The sequence below is a fragment of the Sus scrofa genome, chromosome 3 (genome assembly GCF_054392235.1).
Source record: "Sus scrofa isolate SSC_HxYL_T2T_F1_AM1 chromosome 3, Sscrofa_HxYL_maternal_Yorkshire_Landrace_v2.0, whole genome shotgun sequence".
Classification (NCBI taxonomy): domain Eukaryota; kingdom Metazoa; phylum Chordata; class Mammalia; order Artiodactyla; family Suidae; genus Sus; species Sus scrofa.
This window is the reverse complement of record NC_139385.1, coordinates 45,157,271-45,180,710: the sequence shown is the minus strand read 5'-3', so window position 1 is coordinate 45,180,710 and position 23,440 is coordinate 45,157,271. Positions and strand designations below refer to the sequence as shown.

Sequence of the window (23,440 nt, the reverse complement as noted above, 5' to 3'; positions counted from 1 at the left end):
TTGGGGAAGGATGTGGAGGAACTGGAACTCTCATCTACTGCTGGGATGCACAGTGGTAGCCCAGTTTGGGAAAGAGTTAAAGTTAAATTTTCAGTTCTCTCTATTGACAGATGACACGATCTCTCTTTTTTTGGCTTTGCCCATGGCACGCATCCCAGGCCAGGGATCGAACCTATGCTACAGTAGCGACTTGAGCCACAGGAGTGACAACATCAGATCTTTAATTCACTGAGCCACCAGGGAACTCTGACATGATCATATATATAGAAAAAAAAAATCCACACTCACAAACTATTTGAGCTAATAAAACAGAGATAACAAAATTCAGTAAAGTCTCGGGATACAGCGTCAACTTGTACACAAAATTAACTATTTCTGTGCACTAGCAAAGAACAACAAGAATAAAATAAGAAAAAAAAATAACCATGTAGATATACGACAACACTGAAAACTACAAATCATTGCTGGAGGAAAAAAAAAAAAAAGACTTGGGTCAACGGAACAAAACCTCTACTCATGGATTGAAGACCTACACATGATCTACCAACAAGGAACACTGTGATCTCCACTTTCAATGCAATTCTTTTTTTTTTTTTTTTTTTTTTTTTTTTTGCTTTTTAGGGCTGCACTTGTGGCATATGGAGGTTTCCAGGCTAGGGGTCGAATCAGAGCTGCAGCTGCTGGCCTACACCACAGCCACAGCAACGCCAGATCCCTGATCCACTGAGCAAGGCCAGGGGTTGAACCCGCAACCTTATGTTTCCTAGTTGGATTCATTTCCACTGCACCACCACAGGAACTCTGGTTTAATGCAGTTCTTATCAAAATTCCAATGGCCTTGTAGACAGAAACAGAAAACTCCATCCTAAAATTCGTGTGGGATTACGAGGGTGCCCCAAAGACAAAAACAGTCTTAAAAGCTTGAAGACTCATATATCCTTATTTCAAAACTCATTACATACAGTGCTGCAGTAACCAAAACAGTGTGGGATTACCATATGGCTAAGCATCTAGACCAATGGAAGACAGTAGAGAGCACAAAATAAACCTGTGCATCTATGAACAATTGATTCTGAGCAAGATTGCCAAGACTATTCAGTGGGGGAAAAGAATAGTCTCTTCAACAAATGGTCCTGGGACAGCCTGATACTCAAAAGATATGAAGAATGAAGTTGGAGCCCTACCTCACACCATATACAAAAACTAACTCAGAATGCAACAAAGATCTAAATGTAAGCACTGCACTGAAACTATAAAACTCTTTGAAGAAAACACGGAGTAAATCTTCATCACCATGGATTTGGTAGTGGATTCTTAGAAAAACACAAGGAACAAAAGAAAATATAGGTAAAATGGACTTAATAAAAACTGAAAAGTTTTGTGCTGTGAAAGGCACTGTCAAGAAGTGAAAAGATGGGAGTTCCTGTTGTGGCTTAGAAGTAACAAACCCAACTAGTATTCATGGGGATGTGGGTTCGATCCCTGGCATCCCTCAGTGGGTAAGATCTGGCATTGCTGTGAGCTGTGGTATAGGTCACAGACTCAGATACTGTGTTTCTGTAGCTGTGGTGTAGGCCGGCAGCTGCAGCTCTGATTCGACCCCTAGCCTGGGAACTTACATATGCCACATGTGTGGCCCTAAAAATTAAAAAAAAAAAAAGTGAAAATATAGCCTACAGAATAAGGGAAAATATTTGAAAATCATATATTTGATTAGAGTGTAGTATCTAGAACACATAAATAACTCTTACAAAAAGAAAAATAATCCAGGAGTTCCCCTCGTGGCTCAGCGGTTAGCAAATCTGATTAGCATCCATGAGGATGTGGGTTTGATTCCTGGCCTTGCTCAGTGGGTTAAGAATGTGGCGTTGCTGTGAGCTGTGGTGTAGGTCAAAGACGTGGCTCGGATCTGATGTTGCTATGGCTCTGGTGTAGGCCCCAGCTGTAGCTCCTATTGGACACCCTAGCAGGCAGTATGACCTTCACTCTAACACAGGAATCTGAGTCTCCAAGAGGTTAACTTCCCAAGGTCACAGAGCCTGTTCCATAGGCTTTGCTTTGGGGACAGCACTGGTGCCTGTGCATGCCAGTTGGTTTTAATGTAGAGCAGATCTGGTGGACTTCCAGTGGCCGGAACTGGCATCACAGCCAGCATGGAGCAGGATGGGAGTGCAGGGGACGTGACCTTTTCTCAAACACCTTCACTTCCCTCGAGGGAGGCAGTGTATTCTCACTCACTCATTCATGCCTTCGGGTATTAAACATGTATGTTCTGAGGGCATCCATAGCGCCAGGACTATTGCAGATCTGGGGAGAGGGTCAAGTAGGACCGAGAAGGGGTCTCCTTCCCATGGAGCTTATGTGTCCAGATCAGAGACACAGAAGAGAAGCAAGGGAGATGTTTCCTGATCTTACTATGTAGAAAATCAAACAAGGTGATGGGACGGGAGGGTCTGCTTTGGTGTCGATGGTCCGAGAGGCATCTTTCCAAAGAGCTGAAGAAGTTGGGTGGGACACTCCATGCAGAGGAAACTCCTTGGGCAAAAACCGGGAGAAGATGGGCGTGTTCTCCAGGAGGCAGGGGAGGGAGGGGGCGGGAAGGGGGGCGGGAAGGGGGGCGGGAAGGGAGCCGGGGGACCAGGGAGCTCAGAGGGCTGTTCGATCAGCAGTGAGAGTCCATTGCAGAGATTTGTCCTTTTTTCTGTTTTCTTTTTTTGTCTTTTTGCCTTTTCTTGAGCCGCTCCCACAGCATATGGAGGTTCCCAGGCTAGGGGTCTAATCGGAGCCGTAGCCACCAGTCTACGCCAGAGCCACAGCAACGCGGGATCCGAGCCACGTCTGCGACCCACACCACAGCTCACAGCAACGCCGGATCCTTAACCCACTCAGCAAGGACAGGGATCGAACCTGCAACCTCGTGGTTCTTAGTCGGATTCGTTAACGACTACTACACGACGGGAACTCCGGGAGGTTTGTTCTTTTAAAGCTGTTTTAAGTCATGCGTACTGAGACAATTTTAGATGTGGTAAAATTCGCCCTTTTTAAGGAGTTCTATGAGTTTTGACAAAGACCTCTCATGTTATTCTGCCACCATCAAGATACAGAACTGTTCCCCCCCGACCCCAGTGGTTTGTGCTCAGCTCCTCGGGGCAACCACCGATGTGTTTTCTTTCTTTTTTTTAAGAACGGAAGTTGAGGAGTTCCTCTCTTGGCTCAGTGGTAACGAACCCGACTAGGATCCATGAGGACATGGGTTCCATCCCTGGCCTCGCTCAGTGGCTTAAGGATTCGGTGTTGCCATGAGCAGTGGTGTAGGTCGCAGATACAGCGTGGATCCCGTGTTGCTGGGGCTGTGGTGTAGGCTGGCAGCTATAGCTCTGATTCGACTCCTAGCCTGGGAACCTCCATATGCTGCAGGTAGGGCCCTAAAAAGCCAAAAAAACAAAAAACAAAAAACAAAAAAAACCAAAACCTAGTTTATCAGCATGTGCATCTCATGTAAATCTTGGAGATGCCCAGGGAAGTAACTCCCCGAGGTGGCCGCCTAAGACACTCGTGTTTCGTTGTTGTTGTTCATTTTGTTTTTCTCTTTTTGGCCAAGCCCACAGCATGCGGAAGTTCCTGGGCCAGAGATGGAACCCATGCCACAGCAGCAGCCCAAGCCACAGCAGTGACAACTCCATTTTCTTTACCTGCTGCACCACCAGGAAACCACAATTTGTTTTCTATTTTCCTTTTATTCAGATTGTCATATAGATGGAATCTACAGTATGAAAGCTTTTGAGTCTGACTTCCTGGACTTAGTATATATAAGGCATTGGAAATCCATTACTGTCCTTATGTGTTACGGCAGTTTGCTTCGTTTATTAAATTGCCGAGTGGTCCTCCATTGCGTGGGTGTACCACAGGGGTTTATCCATTCATAAACTGAGGGACACTTGAGTGGCTTCTGGTTTGGGGCGATTATAAATAAAGCTGCTCTCAATATTTGTGTACAGATTTTTTGTGTGAACATAAATTCTCATTTCTCTTGGGCAAATACCTGAGAGTGGTATTGCGGAGCTGTATGTTACATGTATATTTAACTTTATTAAGAAACAACCTGTCGGGGGCGACATGGGGGCTCATTGTTACAATGGCTCTTTCTGCTGACCCACGAAACGGACCGCCTTGCTCAAGCGACATCCTGTTTTCACCACTGGTGCCGACTTTCCCCAGATGACGAGACCCCCCTACCGTGGGACACCACACACCTCCAGCTTTCTCAGGATTACAAGACCCCCCCCTACGGTGAGACACCACCAACTTTGTCACGACTATGTGACCATAGAGTCCAGCTGCAGGCAAAAGATAAACTAACCTCCCTTCGCCTCAGGGAATCCAGTTTCCCATCCAAGGGGCATAAGAAGGCCCCAAAAGAAGGGCAGGGGGCTGGCTCTTCTCAAGGGTCCGTCACCCTCTCCCTTTCCCCTCTAATAAATTTTCTTCTCTTTGTCTGAACACCCGGCTTGTTCTCTTTCTCCGCACTCGCCTTACACTACCAACTGTTTTCCAAAGTGGATGTACAGTTTCACGTTCCCACCAACACTGTAGGAAGGGCCAAGTCCCTCCACATCCTTTCAGACCCTTAACTGTCAGGGCTTTCGTTGTACTTGGTTGTTATTTTAGCTGTTCTCAAACTACCCAGTGATATCTTGTGGTTTAATATACATTTCTCTAACGACTAATAATCTTGAGTATCTTTTCCTTTGCTTATTATTTGTAATGAAATGAAATTCATATTTTTTTTTCTTTTTAGAGCTGCGCCCATGGCATATGGAAGTTCTCAGACTAGGGGTCGAATTGGAGCTGCAGTTGTCAGCCTACACACCACAGCCACATTAACGTGGGATACCAAGGGCGTCTGCCACCTGCACCGCAGCTCATGGAAACATCAGATCTTTAACCCACTGAGCAAGGCCAGGGATCGAACCCGCATCCTTGTGGATAGTAGTCAGATTCGTTTCTGCTGCACCATAATGGGAACTCCCTGGATAAGGTTTATTTATTTATTTATTTAAGGATGATGTTTTTGTTTAACCCAGTCACGAACCTTTCACCTCTAAGTTTTCTTCTAGAAAAGCTATAGTTCTTGGTTTTACTCTTAAATAAGGATGGATGCTCATTTATTTGCATTCCGAATTGTTCCCAAACCATTTGTTGAAAGCTCTTTCTTTCTATCCCCTCTGAAGGTCTTCGTCACAATGACCACGCATGTATGGATCTATTTCGGAACTCCGTGCATTTATGTGTGCAACTTCACCAAAACCGATTGTGGGTTTGGCAGTCATTCCTCAGCGTCCACCCTTCTGGGATCAGCTGATTTCACCTTCCCCAGCCCTTCCTGTCACCTGTTTCCAACCGTGGCAGCCCAGCTTAGGGCAGTCCCAAGCGAGCCCGCAGCTAACCCGGCCAAGGGTCGGCGGTGCTCCTCACCCGGAGCCGCCCCCTCAAACTGGCGCACCAATAGGCTCCAGCCCGCTGAGCACACGGTTGCCAGGACAACCGCCAGCGCGCGAAGAGCCGGGCCGGCTTCCGGCCTGTCGTAAAGCTCGATCCCGCTGCGCGTGCGCAGGTAGCAGCCCGGCCCACTGTCGCCGCCCAGCGGTCAGTCCCTTCACTCAGGAGGTGCTTCATTTTACCCTCGCTAGTGAGATGCATGCTGGGTACAGGACGCAGGCGGGAGACCTGCCTCCTAACACTATCCTACATTCTGTCTAGAGCAGTTGAGGAGGAAACGAGTAGTATGTAGAGTGCCTCTCAAAGTGTCAGGCGCTTGGATGGTGCTCAGAACGTGTCAAGTCAAGGGGCCCAGACGCCATCCGGGCCAAGATCCCACGCCGGCTCCCTCAGCGTCCGGAGACGCCCCCTGCCGGCCGCCCTGTGTCCGGCGAGTGTGGAGCATGCGCACATGGCCCGACCAGGTCGCCTCCCGTCTGGATTGGCCCCGGCTACTCGCCGTCCACGCTCCCTCCGTGCGTTACTATAGAGACCCGTGAGCGCTGAGGGGCGAGCGGCGGAGACTCCGGGCTTCTCGGGACCAAAGAGACATGTCTTTCCGCGACCTCCGCAGTAAGGCAGCCTTGCCCCCGTGACCTGCGGTCCTCCTGATGCTCGGGCTCCCTCCCGCCGGGTCCCCCGTCCGAGCCCCCCCGAGGCTCGAGCGCCGGAGCTCCTCCTGGGCTTCCGCGGCTTGGGACGCCCCTGGCCCGCCTCCCGCAACCCCGGCCTGGGCGCCCCAGCCCAGTCTCACGGCCCTTTCCCAATGAGGGCAGGTTGTGTATCTGCCGCTGGCCACGTGTGGTTTGTGTGGCTGAGGAATCCAAACTTTAATTTGGTTTACTTAAAAAATGTTTTTTTTAAATTCTAAACGATTTTTTCCCCATTGTAGCTGGTTTGCAATGTTCTGTCAGTTTCCTACTATACAGCAAGGTGACCCAGTCACACACACACATATACATTCTTGGTTTACTTTAAACTGATTTATACAGCCAGGTGGTATAAACGTTCGCTGACGAATTGGAAAACGCTAAACCGTTTTAGAGTTGGGTTAGCATAGATCTCCGAGAAACGAACAACGAAGCCCAGGAGGGGCTGGTGACTACTAATTGCGGCTCAGATCTGCTCCTGTGGGGGGGGGGGTCCCTTGTTACACACCAGGTATTGTACATTCAGTGTCTTATTTTAGTCCTCATTTTAACAGTGCGGCGGGTCCTGTAGTTCCTGGATGAAATACTTTGAGGCAGAGCTGTAAAGTCGCTTGTTTTAGGCCACACAGCTACAACTCTGAAAGTAATGGGTCCAGATGTAGGATTGTGCGACTCACAGTTTCTTGGCTTTTATGCGCTGTCATTGTCTCACCCTGAAGCAGTTCAGTCAAATGGCTCCACGTGCATGGCTCTAGCAGGTGACTGCCAATTTGGTGTGATCTGAGGGGCTTAAGGCCAATTTTGTAACCAAATTGCTGGTGCCTGAAATGTTCCCATTAAAGATGAGTCCTTTCAGTTGTGAATTGTTCTTTTTCTGTAACGTAAATATACAGAAAGAGACAGGAGATTTTATTGATGCCTCCTGCTAGCTCTACTGTTTGAATCTATGCCCTCAGGGATGGGGAGGTTCTTGGTGACGCTCTATGGTAGACCATTGTAGAGACGGTTCTCTTCCCTCATAGTTGAGGGTGGCCAGTATTCTGCTAGGGGACCCTGAACAGAGCTGTATTTGGAAAAGTGTACGAGAAGGAGATTTCTGAACATTCTGACCTTAAACAGTGTACAATTAAGCAGTTCATGTTAAGAATCTTACTCAAATTGTCTCCATTTTGACAAAAGTACTGCAGAATTAACAGAACTTGACTCCTACCTGGCAGGAAGAAGGCAATGCCTGACTGTGATAAGAAGGCTGCCGCTTTATTCTCCATCACTTTTTCAACTTTTCCCCAAACAGTGGCAGAGGCCCTCTGCTGCTCTTTGCTCTGCTGGTGTCTTCTCTTCTGTTGTCTGCTGAAATCCACCCTAACCTCCAGTGCCCAGGTAGTTTGTGAATGTCATTGGGACATTTTGAATATCCCCTTCAAGAAGAGTGAAGACGGGCATTACTTAGTGAGAAGCACACTGAATGCAGATCTTGGCACAACATAAGAACTAAAAAAATGTTTTATTTTTATTTCCAAGCCTTGCTTAAAGCTTAGTGACCGCAATCTCTGGTATCAATAAGTATTAGTATTGTTTCTTAGTCTGTTGGATAGTACATCTAAATACTGCTATGTAATTCAATCATTGTCTTTAAGATTTCTGTGGATATAATGTAACTAATGTTTAGATTTTTGAGTTATTAAGGTCCTGTATGTTCACTAAAAAAGACAACTCAGAAATAACAGACATGAATTTCACCCTACCACCATTACCTCCCTCCAGAAAACCATAGTTAACATTTAAAATTAATTTTTTTGTTACATTTTATAAGGCCAGGTGTTTCTCATTTTGAGTGATAAAGAGAAAGCTATCCAAGATATAAGTGAGGTATCCAAGAGAGAAGTTAAAGTCATAGCCAATCCCTAACCTTACTTTACGGTTTCCACTTCTCCCATTGAACGTAAATATTTTTCAGGAAGCAGATTAGGTCAGTGTTAACTCTTATTCTCCTTTTTTCTTTCCCTTTTAGAGAGTTGATAAATAGTCCATAAAAGCGGCAGTAGGTTGGGAATAACAAGAGAAGGCAAAGAAGGTGTCTTAAGTTAATAAGTAGTTGCCGTTTGACAGGAAACTGACTGAATTGTATTTTACCTTGGACAGATTTTACAGAGATGATGAGAGCCTTGGGATACCCTCGACATATTTCTATGGAAAATTTCCGCACACCAAATTTTGACCTTGTATCTGAAGTGCTTCTCTGGCTTGTGAAAAGGTTAGAATTGCATTTTATTGAGCTTGAAAAATAAATACTATGAAATAGGTGATTAAGGAGAACCTACTGTATAGCACAGGAAAATCTACTCAGTAGTTTATAACCTACATGGCAAAAAAGAATGAATATATTTATATGTATAACTGATTCATTTTACTGTAGATATGAAGCTAATACAACATTGTAGGTCAACTCTACTCCAATGGAATTAAATTAAGGAGGAAAAAAAAAAAAGAGGGGTTCCCATCATGGCTCAGCAGAAACGAATCTGACTAGCATTCATGATGACGCAGGTTCGATCCCTGGCCTTGCTCAGTGAGTTAAGGATCCAGCGTTGCCAAGAGCTGTGGTATAGGTCACAGACGTGGCTTGGATCTGGCACGGCTGTGGCTGTGGCGTAGGCCGGTAGCTGCAGCTCCGATTGGACCCCTAGCCTGGGAACCTCCATATGCCGCGGGTGTGACTCTAAAAAGACAAAAAAATATACAAATTAAAGAAGAGTTCGAACTGTGGTGCAGGGGGTTAATGATCTGGCTGATATCGTGGCATTGTTAGTTCCATCCCAGCGGAGAGCAGTGGGTTAAGGGATCTGCTGTTGCTGCAGCGGCTGTGTAGTTTGCAGCTGCAGCTCTGCTTTGGTCTCTGGCCTGGGGAAATTCCACATTGCTGAGGTGTGGCCATTTAAAAAAAAAGAAGGAAGGAACACTAGATGTTAGTCATTAGCCACCTAGAAACGGTGCTTTTTTGAAGCAAAAGGAAAAATTCTGTACAGTTGGACAGACAGTTGTAACCTGTTACCAGTCAGTCGAGTTTAAAGAAGGCTCTGGGAGAGGGGCTTATACCAGCCAGCGGTAAAAGGAGACTGTTCCTCAGTAGGAAGCAGACACTAGGGTGGTAGTCTGAGCTCCCTTTCATCCCCCCACCTTCAGGACCTCCTTGCACATTCTGATGAATACATGGGTTAGAAATAATACAGATTTCATCTTGTGTGAGAAATCTAATATGATTGAGGGTTGGCAAGCTTTTCAGTTAAGGAGATGGTGAATATTTCAGGTGTCGTAGGCTACATAACATCTTTGTCGTGTTATTTCTTGCATTTTAATTTTTTTAAACCTTAAAAAATGTAAAAAACCCTTCTTAGTTTGCAGGCTGTACAGAAAGAGGCCAAGGGCTGCTGTCTCCTGACCCCTGGTGTGTCATCCATAACTCAAGGCAAGAAACTCTGCAGCTCTGCTGGACAGGGGCTGTTGGCCAGATTAATAGTTCTAATTTTTTTTGTCTTTTTAGGGCCGCACCCGCAGCATATGGAGGTTCCCAGGCTAGGGGTTGAATCGGAGCTGTAGCTGATGGCCTACGCCACAGCCACAGCAACTTGGGATCTGAACCATGTCTGCGACCTACACCACAGCTCATATGGCAACACCGGATCCTTAGCCCACTGAGCGAGGCCAGGGATCAAACCTGCGTCCTCATGGATGCGAGTCAGAATTGTTTCCACTGAGCCACGGCAGGAACTCTTAGTTCTGATTATTTTAATTAAACTTTAAAATCTGAGATAGATTTAATTTTGTAAGCTGAGCTCCAAATTTGGCTTTTGAAATCTGTCACCGCTCTTTTTAGGTGAGGATTTGTTCGCCTGGAAGTTCGGTGTTTTTGTTGCTTTTGAAGGCTCGCTTACTCTCACTACCTTAGCTGGGGCCTCAGAGCTTCCTGTTGCAGATCCACCCTCTCTGAGCTGCCTTGCTTTCTCTCTTGTGGATTTTCTCCTTCATTCGTGTCTTCTCTCTTTCTCTACAACAGGTACGAACCTCAGACCGACATCCCTTCTGATGTTGACACTGAACAAGACCGTGTTTTCTTCATTAAGGCCGTTGCCCAGTTCATGGTTCGTTCACAGTTACTTGATGAAATTGTAAAATCAAATACCTTAGGACGAGATGAGACCCAGTTAGGGTTGCTTTCAAGTTTCTAAACACACTCTGTTATCAGATTTCTGTGAAGCCATTTCACCACGAGTTTTCTGGGGTTTTTTTTTTGGCTGTGCGCATGGCATGTGGAAGCATTTGGGCGAGGGCTCAAACCTGTACCGCAGCAGTGGACCAGGCCACTGCTGTGACAGTGTAAGATCCTTCGCCTACTGAGACACACGGAAACTCTGGTTTGTTTGTTTTTTTAATTCATTATTTAAGAATTTTAGGGAGTTCCTGTGGTGGCAGAGCGGAAACGAATCTGACTAGGAACCATGAGGTTTCGGGTTTGATCCCTGGCCTTGCTCAGTGGGTTAAGGATCCGGCATTGCCGTGAGCTGTGGTGTAGGTCGCAGATGTGGCTTGGATCTGGCTTTGCTGTGGCTGTGGTATAGGCTGGCAGCAACAGTTCCAATTAGACCCCTAGCCTGGGAACCTCCACATGTTTCAGGTGTGGCCCTAAAAAGGACACAAAGACAAAAACAAAACAAAAGAATTTTAGGAGTTCCCCTTTTGACTCAGTGGTTAACGAATCTGACTAGCATCCATGAGAACACAGGTTCAATCCCTGGCCTCGCTCAGTTGGTTAAGGATCCGGTGTTGCTATGAGCTGTGGTGTAGGTTGCAGACACGGCTCGGATCCTGCATTGCTGTGGCTCTGGCGTAGGCTGGTGGCTACGGCTCCAACTGGACCCCTAGGCTGGGAATCTCCATGTGCCACAGGTGTGGCCCTAAAAAGCAAAAAACAAACAAACAAACAAACAAAAATTATTATTATTTGTGAATAGGTAATATATTTTATGGCTCATTTTTCTTTCTTTCCTTTTTTTTTTTTTTCTGGCCACAACCACAACATGTGGAAGTTCCCAGGCCAGGGATTGAACAAAAAATTTTTTTTCAGGGTTGGAGGGGGCGGGACTAATATGTGGCATATGGAAGTTCCCAGGCTAGGGGCCCAATCGAAGCTGCTGCCAGCCTGCACCACAGCCCCAGCAGCACAGGATCCTTAAGCCACTGAGCAAGGTCAGGGACAGAATCCACATCCTCATGAGTACTTAAAATGATAGAGAATAAATCACTTTCTAAATCTGCCATTGTTCCGGTTTCATTCTGAGTCATCACTAGTTTTAATGTCTTTCAGAGTTCTTTAGGCATATTTAAGCAAATAGAGCATGTACCTTTTTCATTCCTCGTACACAAGTGGTGGCATGCTATACACCACAGTTTAGACTCCTCATGAAACAGTACATTTTGGAGATGTTTTCAAATGCAGATGGAAGTTCTTCATTCTTACACCTGAGTAGTACTGCTCGCATGTTTATACCGTAACTGATGTATGTGGTAGGCATTTAGGCATTTAGGTTGTCTGTAGCTTTTGTTCTTAGCAACAAGCCTATAACAAATAACCTGTACATAGACTTGTGTTTGCCAAGGGGGAGGAGGATGGGGAAGGGAAGGATTGGGAGTCGGGTTAGCTGATGCAGCTAGTATGTATGGGATGGATGGACAGGATCCTACTCCATAGCACAGGGAACTGTATTCAGTATCTTGTAATAATGGAAAAGAACATGAAAAAGAATATATATATATTCCTTTGCTGAATTCCTTTGCTGAATTCCCGCAGAAATTAATACAATGTTGTAAATCAACTGTATTTCAGTAAAGTGAATTAAAAATAAAAAAACTGGAGTTCCCGTTGTGGCGCAGTGGTTAATGAATCCGACTAGGAACCATGAGGTTGAGGGTTCGATCCCTGCACTTGCTCAGTGGGTTAAGGATCCAGCGTTGCCGTGAGCTGTGGTGGAGGTCACAGGTGCGGCTCGGATCCCGAGTTGCTGTGGCTCTGGCGTAGGCCGGTGGCTACAGCTCCGTTTCAACCCCTAGCCTGGGAACCTCCATATGCCGTGGATGCGATCCTAGAAAAGACAAAAAAAGTAAAAAAACTATAGGAGTTCCTGCTGTGGTACACTAGGTTAAGTATCTGACCTCAGTGGCTCAGGTCGCTGCAGAGGCATGGGTTCGATTCTCCAGTCCACACAGTAGGTTAAAGGATCCAGCATAGCTACAGCTGCGTGGTAGGTCCTTGGCCCAGATGCCGTGGATGTGGCCATTTAAAAAACAAAACAAGCAAAAGAATGTACATGTGTATGTGTGACTGGATTGTCGTCATGTGCGACAATCAGAATCTAGGCTATGCCTGGAGATCATCTCGAAGAAGACACAGCGACAGCCAGTGCTGTAGCAACCAAGAGCCCCGAGCAGACTCAGGGTTTGCCTTTTATTGAGAATGTAAACGAGGGATACGAGCAGAAGCATGGGGAGCAAAATTCGTGAAGCGGCTAATGATGAGGCTTGCCAGCCTAGAGGAAACAATGATTTAAACCCAGGAGCCAGGCAAGGTCTGTTCTAACAGGCGTCAGGTCTTATCTCAGGAAGGCACGCGTTAACCTTAGAGCAGGCCTGCTCTTCCGCTCAAAGGGCTCATAGACCTTAACTGTCTGCAGTTCTTCCCTAGCACAACCTTCTTGGCATTCCAAGAAGAGGTCCTAGTTTTCCACGACCTCTACACTCCATCCTCTTTCCTTATTCCAGCTACGTGCTCTCACGCGTGAGGCTTAAGGCCCTGTTTTCTTCATCCACACTGGATCACCTTGCTTGTACAGTAGAAAATTGACAGAACACTGTAAACCAGCTATGATGGAAAAAATAAAAATCATTAAAAAACCCCCCCAACAAAACAAAGGAGTTCCTTTGTGGCCCAGTGCTTAACAATCCTGACCAGGATCCGTGAGGATGTGGGTTCGATCCCTGGCCTTGCTCAGTGGGTTAAGGATCCAGTGTTGCCGTGAGCTGTGGTGTAGGTTGCAAACAAGTCTTGGATCCCGCGTTGCTGTGGCTGTGCCTTAGGCTGGCGTCTGTAGCTCCAGTTTGACCCCTAGCCTGGGAACTTCTATGTGCCCCAGGTGCAGTCCTAAAAAACAAAAAAAAGAAAAAAAAATTTTAAAGTAAAAAAAAAAAAACTAAACAAAGCTATACATGTCATTTTGTTTGTAAGTATCTGTAGCTCCCTAGCATAAGTTCTTAGGATTGAAATTGCTGGGTCAGGAGTTCCCATTGTGGTGCAGCGGAAATGAATCCAACTAGGATCTGTGAGGATGAGGGTTCGATCCCTGGCCTCGCTCAGTGGGTCAGGGATTCAGTGTTGCTGTGAGCTCTGGTGTAGGTGGCAGATGTGGCTCGGATCCTGCATTGCTATCTATGGCTGTGGCATAGGCCAACTGCTGTAGCTCCGATTGGACCCCTAGCCTGGGAACCTCCGTATGCTGTGGGTATGGCCCTAAAAAGCAAAAAAAGAAAAAAAAAAACGAAAAAAACCTGCTGGGTCAAAAGCTGTGTGCATTTTAAATTTTGCTGTCATTTACCAGATTGTCCTCTGTGAAGGTTGTATCGGTTTACATACTTGCAGCGTATGACCAACTTGAAAGTTTGATTCCACATGATTTGGTTATGTTGCAGTTGTTGGCAGAGATATTTTCTAATGACCTGCATGGAATTTGGTTTCGATTTTACCTGAAAAGGGTCTTAAATTTTGTCCCCGACCTGAAAACAGGCCACCAAGGCACATATAAAACTCAACACTAAGAAGCTCTATCAAGCAGACGGGTACGCGGTGAAAGAGCTCCTGAAGATCGCCTCCGTGCTGTACAGCGCCATGACGACCAAGGGCCTGGAGGGCTCCAGCCTGGGCCAGGGCGATGTCAGCAAATTCAAGTTTGACCTGGGCTCCAAGGTGAGGACCTCGCGAGGCTTGGCGAGGGGGATGGGGGTTTATTTCTCAGACTCCGAAATGGAACGTCCCAGCCGGCACCCCTCCTTTCCTTACTCCTTGACTGAGGGCTCTTTGTCCGTTTTGTGCTCATCGCTTTTGGATAAAAACAGAAAGGACATTAAATACGATTGTCTGTTGAAAGCCAAGTCTGCCAGGCCCTGTTCCACCGCTGGGGACACAGGCCTGAACAACCAGGACAGGGATCCTCTGTTGCCGAGGCTCGGTCGGGGGAGCCAGACTGTAAACCCCAAAGCACGGCGAGTGTCGGGTCAGGTGGGCTGAGTGTGCGGGGCTGGGGGCAGACAGGGGCTGGGGAGGCGTCTGAAGACGGAGCGAGGGCGGCCTCAGGGCTTGGGCGCTCTTGTGAGCAGAGATCTGAGGGAGGGAAGGAGCAAGCCCCTCTGTGGAAGGGGTGCCGTGCGTGTTTATGGAAATGCCAGGTGGAGAGGCGGGTGTGTGTGTGAGGAGAGCTGGGGGGACAGTGACAGACCCTGTTGTCCCTGGAAAGCCACTGTCAACAGTTTGACAGGGGAAATCATTGAGTTTTGAGCAAAGAGGTACGTGACTTGAACTTTCATGTTGGGAGGGTCACTCTGGCTGCTGGTTTGAGATCAGACTGAAGGGGCAGCGAAAGCGGAAGCAGAGGGACTTGCAAGACAGCAGGTGACGGTGCCTCTGAGCAGAGTGGGTGTCATGCCCTCAGCTGAGCTTGGAGGAGGAGAGAGCTGCCAGGACTCCATTAAAGCAGCAAGCTAAGGAGATACTGTTATGGCTCAGTGGCTTAAGGACCCGCATTGTCTCCATGAGGATGCAGGTTGGATCCCTGGCCTTGCTCAGTGGGTTAAGGATCCAGCAGTGCTGCAGAGTGCCATGTAGGTCGCAGATGTGGCTCGGTTCCGGTGTTGCTGTGGTGTAGGCTGCAGCTGCAGCTGTGGCTTGACCCCTGACCGAGGAACCTCCATGTGCCGCCAGTGCTGCCATAAGAGGAAAAAGAAAAATGAAGCCCCAGGCCAAAAGCGCCCGACGTAAGCAAGGGACGAAGCCGGAGTTTCTAGACCTGTGCCCTAAGCGGGCTGCGGGGTGCAATGTAGTGGGCAGTGAAGCAGTGGGAAGAGTGTCCCCGAGTTTCCTCTTCGCCTTCCATGAGGAGGCCTCAGCAGAAGCGCCGAGGGGACCTGGGAAAGCGGGGCTCCACCAGAGCATGACCGGTGGCGCTCCTGGGTCCTTGCCTGCAGCTCTGAGGCTTCAGAGCCCGCAGGGCACTGGGCTTGGGGGGTCCCCCTGAGGCTGCCGGGGGAGGCCTCTGGGATTGGCTCGTCAGGCCGCAGAAGCCCACCCAGGAGCCAGGCTGCTCAGTGGAAGGAAGTGGCCAGAGGGCAGGGCAGTGTCTTGCAGGTCCATCTTGCGGGACTGCGCGTGGGTTGAAAGCAAGCAGACCACACGGGGAAGGGCCTAAGCAGCCGGGTCTCGTGGCGCCTTCTGTGGGGGTGAGTTCGGCGCCTGTGGCACACGGTGAGGTGGCTGCTCATCCCATGGCACTAGCGCCCTCGAGGAACTGCCTTTCAGGTTGAATTTAAGTGGTTTTACCCCGAGAATGGGCGAGGTGACTGCGGAACCGGCCCGGGGAAGTGGCTGTTGAGATCGAGGAGCCGGGAAGGAGCAGGCTGGGCAGGAAAGAGGAAGCGCTGGGTTTGGGACGCGTTCACTTGGCGGCGTCTGTCCAAGCAGGAGCCCAGGGGAGCGTGAGAGGCGGGGGGCTGAGCTCTGCTCCGCTGCAGGGAGGGCGGTAAGACTCCTGCTCTTGGGGCACAGGAGGCGGCCCGTTCCTGGCGAGGAGGTGGCGGCCGCCGGAGCTGTGGGCGTGGGATCATCAGCCGGGAGTGAAGAGGGAGCTCTCGCTGGTGGTTTGGAGATGAAGGGGCTGGGAACTCGGCGTCGGGGGAGAGCGGAGAGGGCACGGGGATGTGGCGTGTTTGTCAGGGCTCTTTGGAAAAGCTGCGTGTTCGAGGGAGAGAGTGTGATGTGCAGACCCTGAGAGAGAAGCCTGTGGGTGGGTGCTCAATCGCCACCACTGTCGCCTTGGCCGTGGAGCCGGTCCTGCGGTGCGCCCTTCGCAGGGGCCCCTGGCAGCCCCGTGACGCGCCGTCTCGGGCAGAGAATGGGGGCGGCAAACAGGCATCTGGAGTCTGCGGTCACACTGTGCCCCTCCCTGGTCACCGCACCACTGCCAGCGTTCCCCTGCTGTGACCCAGTCCAAGCAGGAAGCACGCCAGCCCCCACCTCCTGGTTGCAGAGGACCCTTGACCCGACTTGGGGTTTTCAGAGCCCCCCCCCCCAGCCCCAGGGGGTTCTCTGCTGCAGGCCGTGCATCTGGTGGAAAACGCTCAGTAGTCAAGTGAGTCGGGCATCCGGTCGGAAGTGGTGGCGATGTGAGCACACTGGTTCTCTCGGGGCCTAAAACCTGTCTCTGAAGTTTCTGTTTCTGCCATTTTCCTTTCAGATTGCAGATTTGAAAGCTGCCAGGCAGCTTGCTTCTGAAATCACTTCCAAAGGAGCGTCTCTGTACGACTTGCTGGGCAAGGAGGTGGAGCTGAGGGTGAGTGGTGTCCAGGGACTTGGGTCACCTCCTTCTCGAAGCAGGTTTCCAAGGTTTCTCTTCCAATTCTCTTTCCCTGAGCTTCTGATTTTATTAAACTGTACGTGGCTAAATGAGATCCCGTGTGGAAAAGTAATCCGCACACTGTTCGCTGCTGGTCCTGCTTCTGGCGGGCCGCTCTCCGTTTCTTACACTCTGCCATCTAGTTCAGGAATGGCACATCCGTGCTTGCCGCCTCCTTGTGCCCATGCTGCTTGCCCCTACGAACTCAGCCTCAGCTTTCTTCCCAACAAAATGCTTTTCTGCACCTGCAGGACCCAAATCTGGCTGCCCAGTGGACTCATCAGGGGATCTTCACAAACTACGAGTCCAAAATGTGACTTGGGCTTTGGGAGGGTTTTCTTTTTTTTTTTTTTTCCCGTCTCTTTAGGGCAGAAAACTTCTGTCTCAGAAGTTCCCAGTGCTGATGGGTAGGCCCTGTGCCCCCTTGGTGGTTCCTTTTAGTGCTACCGGCAGGGCCCAGGTGCTGCTTCTCATTGGTTACAGTTTTGTGCTGCACTTGGTTTGGGGGTTCCCTGAATGGAATGCAGGTAAAGAGGCACATTTGGGAGACAAGATTTTAGATTTTGGATGGTAAGTTCAGTTTCCCATGGTGTCAGGGGACAGGAGGCCTCTGGCTGGAAAGGAGGGCCTCCTGCTCTGGAGACGCCAGGTTGGCAGAAGGATTGCAGGAGACACTTGGAGGAAGTGTGTTTGTGTCAGAGATCCACATTGTAATGGAATTTTTTTTTTTTTTTTGCTTTTTAGGGCTGCATCCAAGGCATATGGAGGTTCCCAGGCCAGGGGTCAAATTGGAGCTGTAGCCACCGGCCTCCACCTCAGCCACAGCAATGCCGGCTCTGAGCCATGTCTACAGTGTACACCACAGTTCATGGCAATGCCAGATCCTTCACCCACTGAGTGAGGCCAGGGATCGAACCTGCAACCTCATGGTTACTAGTCAGAGTCATTTCTGCTGTGCCATGACGGGAACTCCTGTAGTGGAACTTTCGAGAACCAGTCCTTAAGCCATATCTAGATCTGGGAATTGGTTTTGAGAATTCCTCTTCTGAAAAAATATACAATCTTTTCATTGTTTCCCATAGGAACTGAGAACAGAAGCAATTGCCAGACCTCTGGAAATAAATGAGATTGAGAAAGTGATGAGAATTGCAATAAAAGATATTTTGGTAAGATTATTTTGCATTTATTTAATGGTTTTGCGCTTAGGACTTGAAAATATTTATTCCTGGCTCTACAAGGCAGAACAGCCTACTCCTAGTAACAAATAAGAGATATGTTAGTGGGAAGGAGAAAAATTTTTAATTCTAAATTTATTTATTTATTTATTTTTAATTTTTTAAATTTTTTTTTTTTTTTGTCTTTTTAGGACCGTACCCGCGGCATATGGAGGTTCCCAGGCTAGGGGTCTAATTGGAGCGATTGCTGCCGGCCACAGCCACAGCAACACCAGATCTGAGCCACGTCTTCGACCTACACCACAACTCACGGCAATGCGGGATCCTTAGCCCACTGAGTGAGGCCAGGGATCGAACCCAAAACCTCATGGTTCCTAGTCGGATTGTTTCTGCTCTGCCACGACGGAAACTCCTAAATTCTAAATTTACAAATTTACAAATTTAGAATTTACAAATTTACAAATTTACAATTTTACAAATTTAGAATTTAACCTAGAACTAGGTTACTTGCTGTTATTTTTCCATTCAATGTATTTTTCCATTCAATATAAATAACATTTTCTCATGTTACTTAGACTTATCAGTTTTATTCATTTAATAATTCTTTTAAATTCTTCAGTAATTTTAATAAAGATCCTATTTTATGGACTCTTCATTTTTTTTTTAGGCCACACCTGTGGAATATGGAAGTTCTCAGGCTAGGGGATGAATTGGAGCTGCAGCTGCCAACCTACGCAGCAGCTTTTGGCAACACCAGATCCTCAGCCCACTGAGCAAGGCCAAGGATCAAGTATCCTCACAGAGATTACATCGGCTTCTTAACCCACTGAGCCACAGTGGGAGCCCTGACTCTCTCATCTTTTTTTTTTTTTTTCCTTTTTTTTTTGCTTTCTTTGGGCTGCTCCCACGGCATATGGAGGTTCCCAGGCTAGGGGTCCAATTGGAGATGTAGCCACCGGCCTACGCCAGAGCCACAGCAACGCGGGATCCGAGCCGTGTCTGCAACCTACACCACAGCTGACAGCAATGCCGGATCGTTAACCCACTGAGCAAGGGCAGGGACCGAACCGGCAACCTCATGGTTCCTAGTCGGATTTGTTAACCACTGCGCCATGACAGGAACTCCTCTCTCATCTTATTTAACCAGATTCTCACTGCTGGGCACTGAAATGATTTCCATATTTTCTCAATTCCAGACAGCGCTATAATAAATAGAGTGATCAGCAGCCTCTACTCCTCACCCATGATCAGTTATCACCCGCTCATCTCATCTAAAGCATTCATTTGCAAATCACGTAGTTGTGGGGGCAGGGACTCAGACTGCTTGTGTTTGAATCCCTCTGTGTTATCTGAGGCAAGTTACTTAACCTCTCTGTGCCTCACCTTTCTCATCTGTAAAATGGGGGCAGTGGCCATGTCCACCAGGGTCCTCCTAAACATTCAGTCTGACTGTGTGTCATATAGCATCTCTGGCACTTAGTAGGTATTGAGTCACTAGTAGAGATTCATTTTATTCAGCAGACACAACAGGGGTCCTTGTGTAAATGAGGAGTAGGTATAAAATAATTTGCTGAGAGTTGTACAAAATCCTGAGGTTGATAATACTCTTGTCATACTATGGTCATACTTACTCCCTGGGCAGCCCAGTCCAGGGAGTCAGAGCCGCAGCAGGGTGAGAAAGGCAGGGCAGCTGAGATGGGAGATTGGGTGTATAGAGGCAAATTGGTCACATAAATAAGAAAAACTTTTTTTTATTAAAGTATAGTTGATTTGGAGTTTCCCTCATGGCTCGGTGGAAACAAATCTATCTAGTATCCATGAGGATGCAGGTTTGATCCCTGGCCTCACTCAGTGGGTTAAGGATCTGGCGTTGCTGTGGTATAGGCCACCAGCTACAGCTCCAATTCGACATCTGGGAACCTCCATATGCCACGAGTGCGGCCCTAAAGCCAAAAAAAGTGTTGATTTACTGTAAGTACATTAAAGTTCACAGAAGCCGTGGTTTTCACTGTTGGAAAAAGGAATTACAACCGCGAAAAGGGAAAAATTAGAGAGAACCCTGAAACAGGAGGTGTTGGTTAAATACATGGTTTTCGACAGATAGATGTGGGAGTAAATTTTGCAGTACGTCTGTGGATGTGGAGCATATGTAAGACGTGTTTGTGTACAAACACATGCGCATCCATACACACTTTCTTACATTTTTTTCCACATTTTCAAAATGTAGTTTATTAGGTTTTTTTCTTTCTTCCAGCCCATGATAGGGGGCTCTATTTTTATTTATTTATTTATTTATATGGCAGACGATTTACAATGTTGTGCCAATTTCAGGACAGGAAAGTGACCCAGTCGTACATATTTGCGTAGTCCCTGTCTTGTGTTACTTTCTGTCATGTTCTATCCCGAGAGGCTGGATGGAGTTCGCTGTGCTCTACCCCAGGACCCGTGATGCTTCTCCGTTCTGAATGTACTAGTTTGCAATGACCAACCCCAACCTCCCACTCCCTGCCCCTGCCTCCTTAGCAACCATGGGTCTCTTTTCTATGTCTGAGCTTGTTTCTCTTTTGTAAATAGGTTCATTTGTGCCATATTTTAGGTTCCACATATAAGTGATATCATATGGTATTTGTTTTTCTCTTCCTAACTTCACTTAGTATGATAATCTTCAGTTGCTTTCATGTTGCTACAAATGGCGTCATTTCCTTCTTTTTCTGTGTCTGAGTAGTATTCATTGTGCACATGTTTGTGCCATGTCGTTTCAATCCATTCGTCTGTCGATGGACATTTAGGTTGTTTCCATATCTTGGCTGTTGGGAGTAGGGCTGCAGTGAACATAGGGTGCATGTATTTTTTTTTAATTTTCGCTCAGAGGTACATGGAGTTCCCGGGCCAGGGATCAGATCTGAGTCACAGTTGTGGCAAGGCTGGATCCTTTTACCTAGTGTACTGGGCCAGGAATCCAACCTGCAACCTGGCACTTAAGAGACACCCCTGATCCCATTGCGCCACAGTGGGAACTTGCATGTTTTTTTTTTTTTTTTTTTTTTGGGGGGGGGTCTTTTTTCCTTTTCTAGGGCCGCTTCCCGTGGTATATGGAGGTTTCCAGGCTAGGGGTCTAATCGGAGCTGTAGCCGCCAGCCTACGCCAGAGCCACAGCAACACGGGATCCGAGTTGCATCTGCTACCTACACAAAAGCTCATGGCAACACGGGATCCTTAACCCCCTGAGCAAGGCCAGGGATCAAACCCGCAACCTCATGGTTCCTAGTCGGATTCGTTAACCACTGAGCCATGACAGGAACTCCATTTATTTGAATTGTAGTTTTGTCCAGATAGGTGCCCAGGTGTGGAACTGCTGGATCATATGGACGTTCTATATTTAGTTTTCTGAGAAACCTCCTTAGTATTTTCCATAGTGGTTGTACCAGTTGGCAGTCCCACCAACAGTGTAGGAGGGTTCCCTTTTCTCCACACCCTCTCAGCATCTGTCATCTGTAGACTTCTTAATGATGGCCATTCTGACCAGCGTGAAGTGGTCATTCATGCATTTCTTAGCTCCGAGCATACCTAGCACCCAAGTCTTGGCTTCTAAATGCCATTCTCCACACAGAGGACCCAGGGCTCTTGGGAAGAAGGGGCTGATTCCAGAGCTGGGATGAGAAAGTACAAGATCTCCTTTATTACTATTTTTTTCTTTCTTTCGTTCGTTCTTTCTCTCTTTCTCTCTTCCTTTCTTCCTTTCTCCTTCTGTCTCCGTCTGTCTGTCTTTTTAGGGCTGCACCAGTGGCATATGGAAGTTCCCAGGTTAGGGGTTGAATCAGAGCTGCAGCTGCCAATCTGTAGCACAGCTCATGGCAACACTGGATCCTTAACCTACTGGGTGAGGCCAGGGATAAACTTGTGTCCTCATGGATGCTAGTGAAGTTCGTTACTGCTGAGCCACAATGGGAACTCCTATATTTTTAAAAAATTATTTCGTATAAATTGTATATTTTATTTTATTTTTTGTCGTCTTTTTAGGGCTGCACCTGCGGCATATGGAAGGTTGAGGTCCTTATGGGCACCTGTGACTCATGCATTTCCTGTTTAATGTAGGCGCAGGTCCAGAAGACAAAAGACCTGCTCAATAACGTGGCCTCTGACGAAGCTAACTTAGAAGCCAAAATTGAGAAGAGGAAATTAGAGCTGGAAAGAAATCGGAAGCGACTCCAGACCCTGCAGAGTGTCAGGTAGATACTGTCTGTCTCTGAACCTGCGCAGTGGGAAGAGCCTCGCCTGCGATGGCTCCTCTGGAGGCGGCCGGGGGGGCGGGGGTTTCTTGTTCCAGCAAGCACACTGCTGCCTTGTTGGCATTACTGCTCTCAGCATGTCTGGAAAACTGCTTATAATTCTTGAACCTCCCTTCAAGCCTTTGTAGCTCCTTGGAACGAGAGGCAAAGTAAGTGAGTCCAGATGGCGAGAGTTATATAAGGCCTGGCTCCTGCGATCTGTGTCTGCTGTGTATTCGGTGGAAACAGACATACTCCCATTTCTTGGTCTGAGGAGATTTTAGACTTCAAGTTCATCACCAGTAATTCATCTTTCTTCTGGGTTTCCCTTTCACATGTGCTCTCTCCCCCCATCTCCCCCTCCTCCCCCTCCTGCCACTCCTCCCCCATCCCAACTGCCCCCCCACCAGGTTTTGTGCCCTCCTTGCTTTGCTCTGTTGCTTTTCCTCCCTTTTTATTCTTCCTTTATTTCTCTCCCTTTGCTCCTTACTTTGTCCAGCTGCTGCATTCAGTTTGAATGGGTCTTGCATTTTTGAAATGCTTGTGGCTGCCCCACACTGAAATCTGCTGGAAGGCAGCACCTGGGGACAACAGATAATAACCCAGGGAGCCTGAAGGCTCCTTCCTGGAATTCCTGGCTGTGGTGTAACAGGTTAGGCGGTGTCTCTGGAGCGCTGGGTTGCAGGTTCCATCTGCAGCCCAGCACAGTGGGGTAAGGATTTGGCATTGCTGCAGCTGTGGCATAGGTCAAAACTGTGGCTCAGATCTGATCCCTGGCCCTGGAACTCCATATGCCATGGGCCAGCCAGATAAAGAGACTTCTTCCAAAGCAATGGCAAGCCCATACCCCTTCTGCCTCTGGATCAGAACCATCAGATTTAGCTCATGAAAAATTCTGCCTTTCGAGTGCTTTTTTTTTTTTTTTTTTTTGGCTATATCCATGGCATGCGGAACTTCTGGGCCAGGATCAAACCCACGCCACAACAGCAGTCTGAGCAACAGCAGTGACAAGACTGGGTCCTTAACCTGGTAGGCCAACAGAAAATTCCATCAAATCTTTTTAGTAGAAAAACTTCTGTTTTCCTCTAGTCCAAAAGATT

General features: G+C 47.8%; 1 protein-coding gene and 1 long non-coding RNA gene across 10 annotated transcripts in view; one reads left to right on the top strand and one right to left on the bottom strand.

Annotated features, from left to right (window-relative positions):
- Window positions 1-6,018: 6,018 nt before the first annotated feature.
- CLUAP1 (clusterin associated protein 1) overlaps window positions 6,019-23,440 on the top strand; it is a 35,923-nt gene continuing 18,501 nt past the window's right edge. For 3 of the 9 annotated variants that reach the window (XR_014839409.1, XM_085015592.1, XM_085015591.1), the window contains exons 1-5: window positions 6,019-6,111; window positions 14,020-14,199; window positions 16,739-16,834; window positions 17,980-18,063; window positions 22,168-22,301. Coding sequence is in view for 7 of the 9 variants with exons in the window: in XM_085015592.1 (XP_084871718.1) it covers window positions 14,122-14,199; window positions 16,739-16,834; window positions 17,980-18,063; window positions 22,168-22,301 (392 nt within the window). In the remaining 2 variants the exon portion in view is untranslated. 9 annotated transcript variants of the gene reach the window in all.
- LOC146404584 (uncharacterized) lies at window positions 6,025-12,103 on the bottom strand. The gene is made up of 2 exons (XR_014840973.1): window positions 9,803-12,103; window positions 6,025-8,826 (listed from the first exon to the last, which is right to left on the bottom strand). It is a non-coding gene; the product is annotated as an uncharacterized LOC146404584 (long non-coding RNA).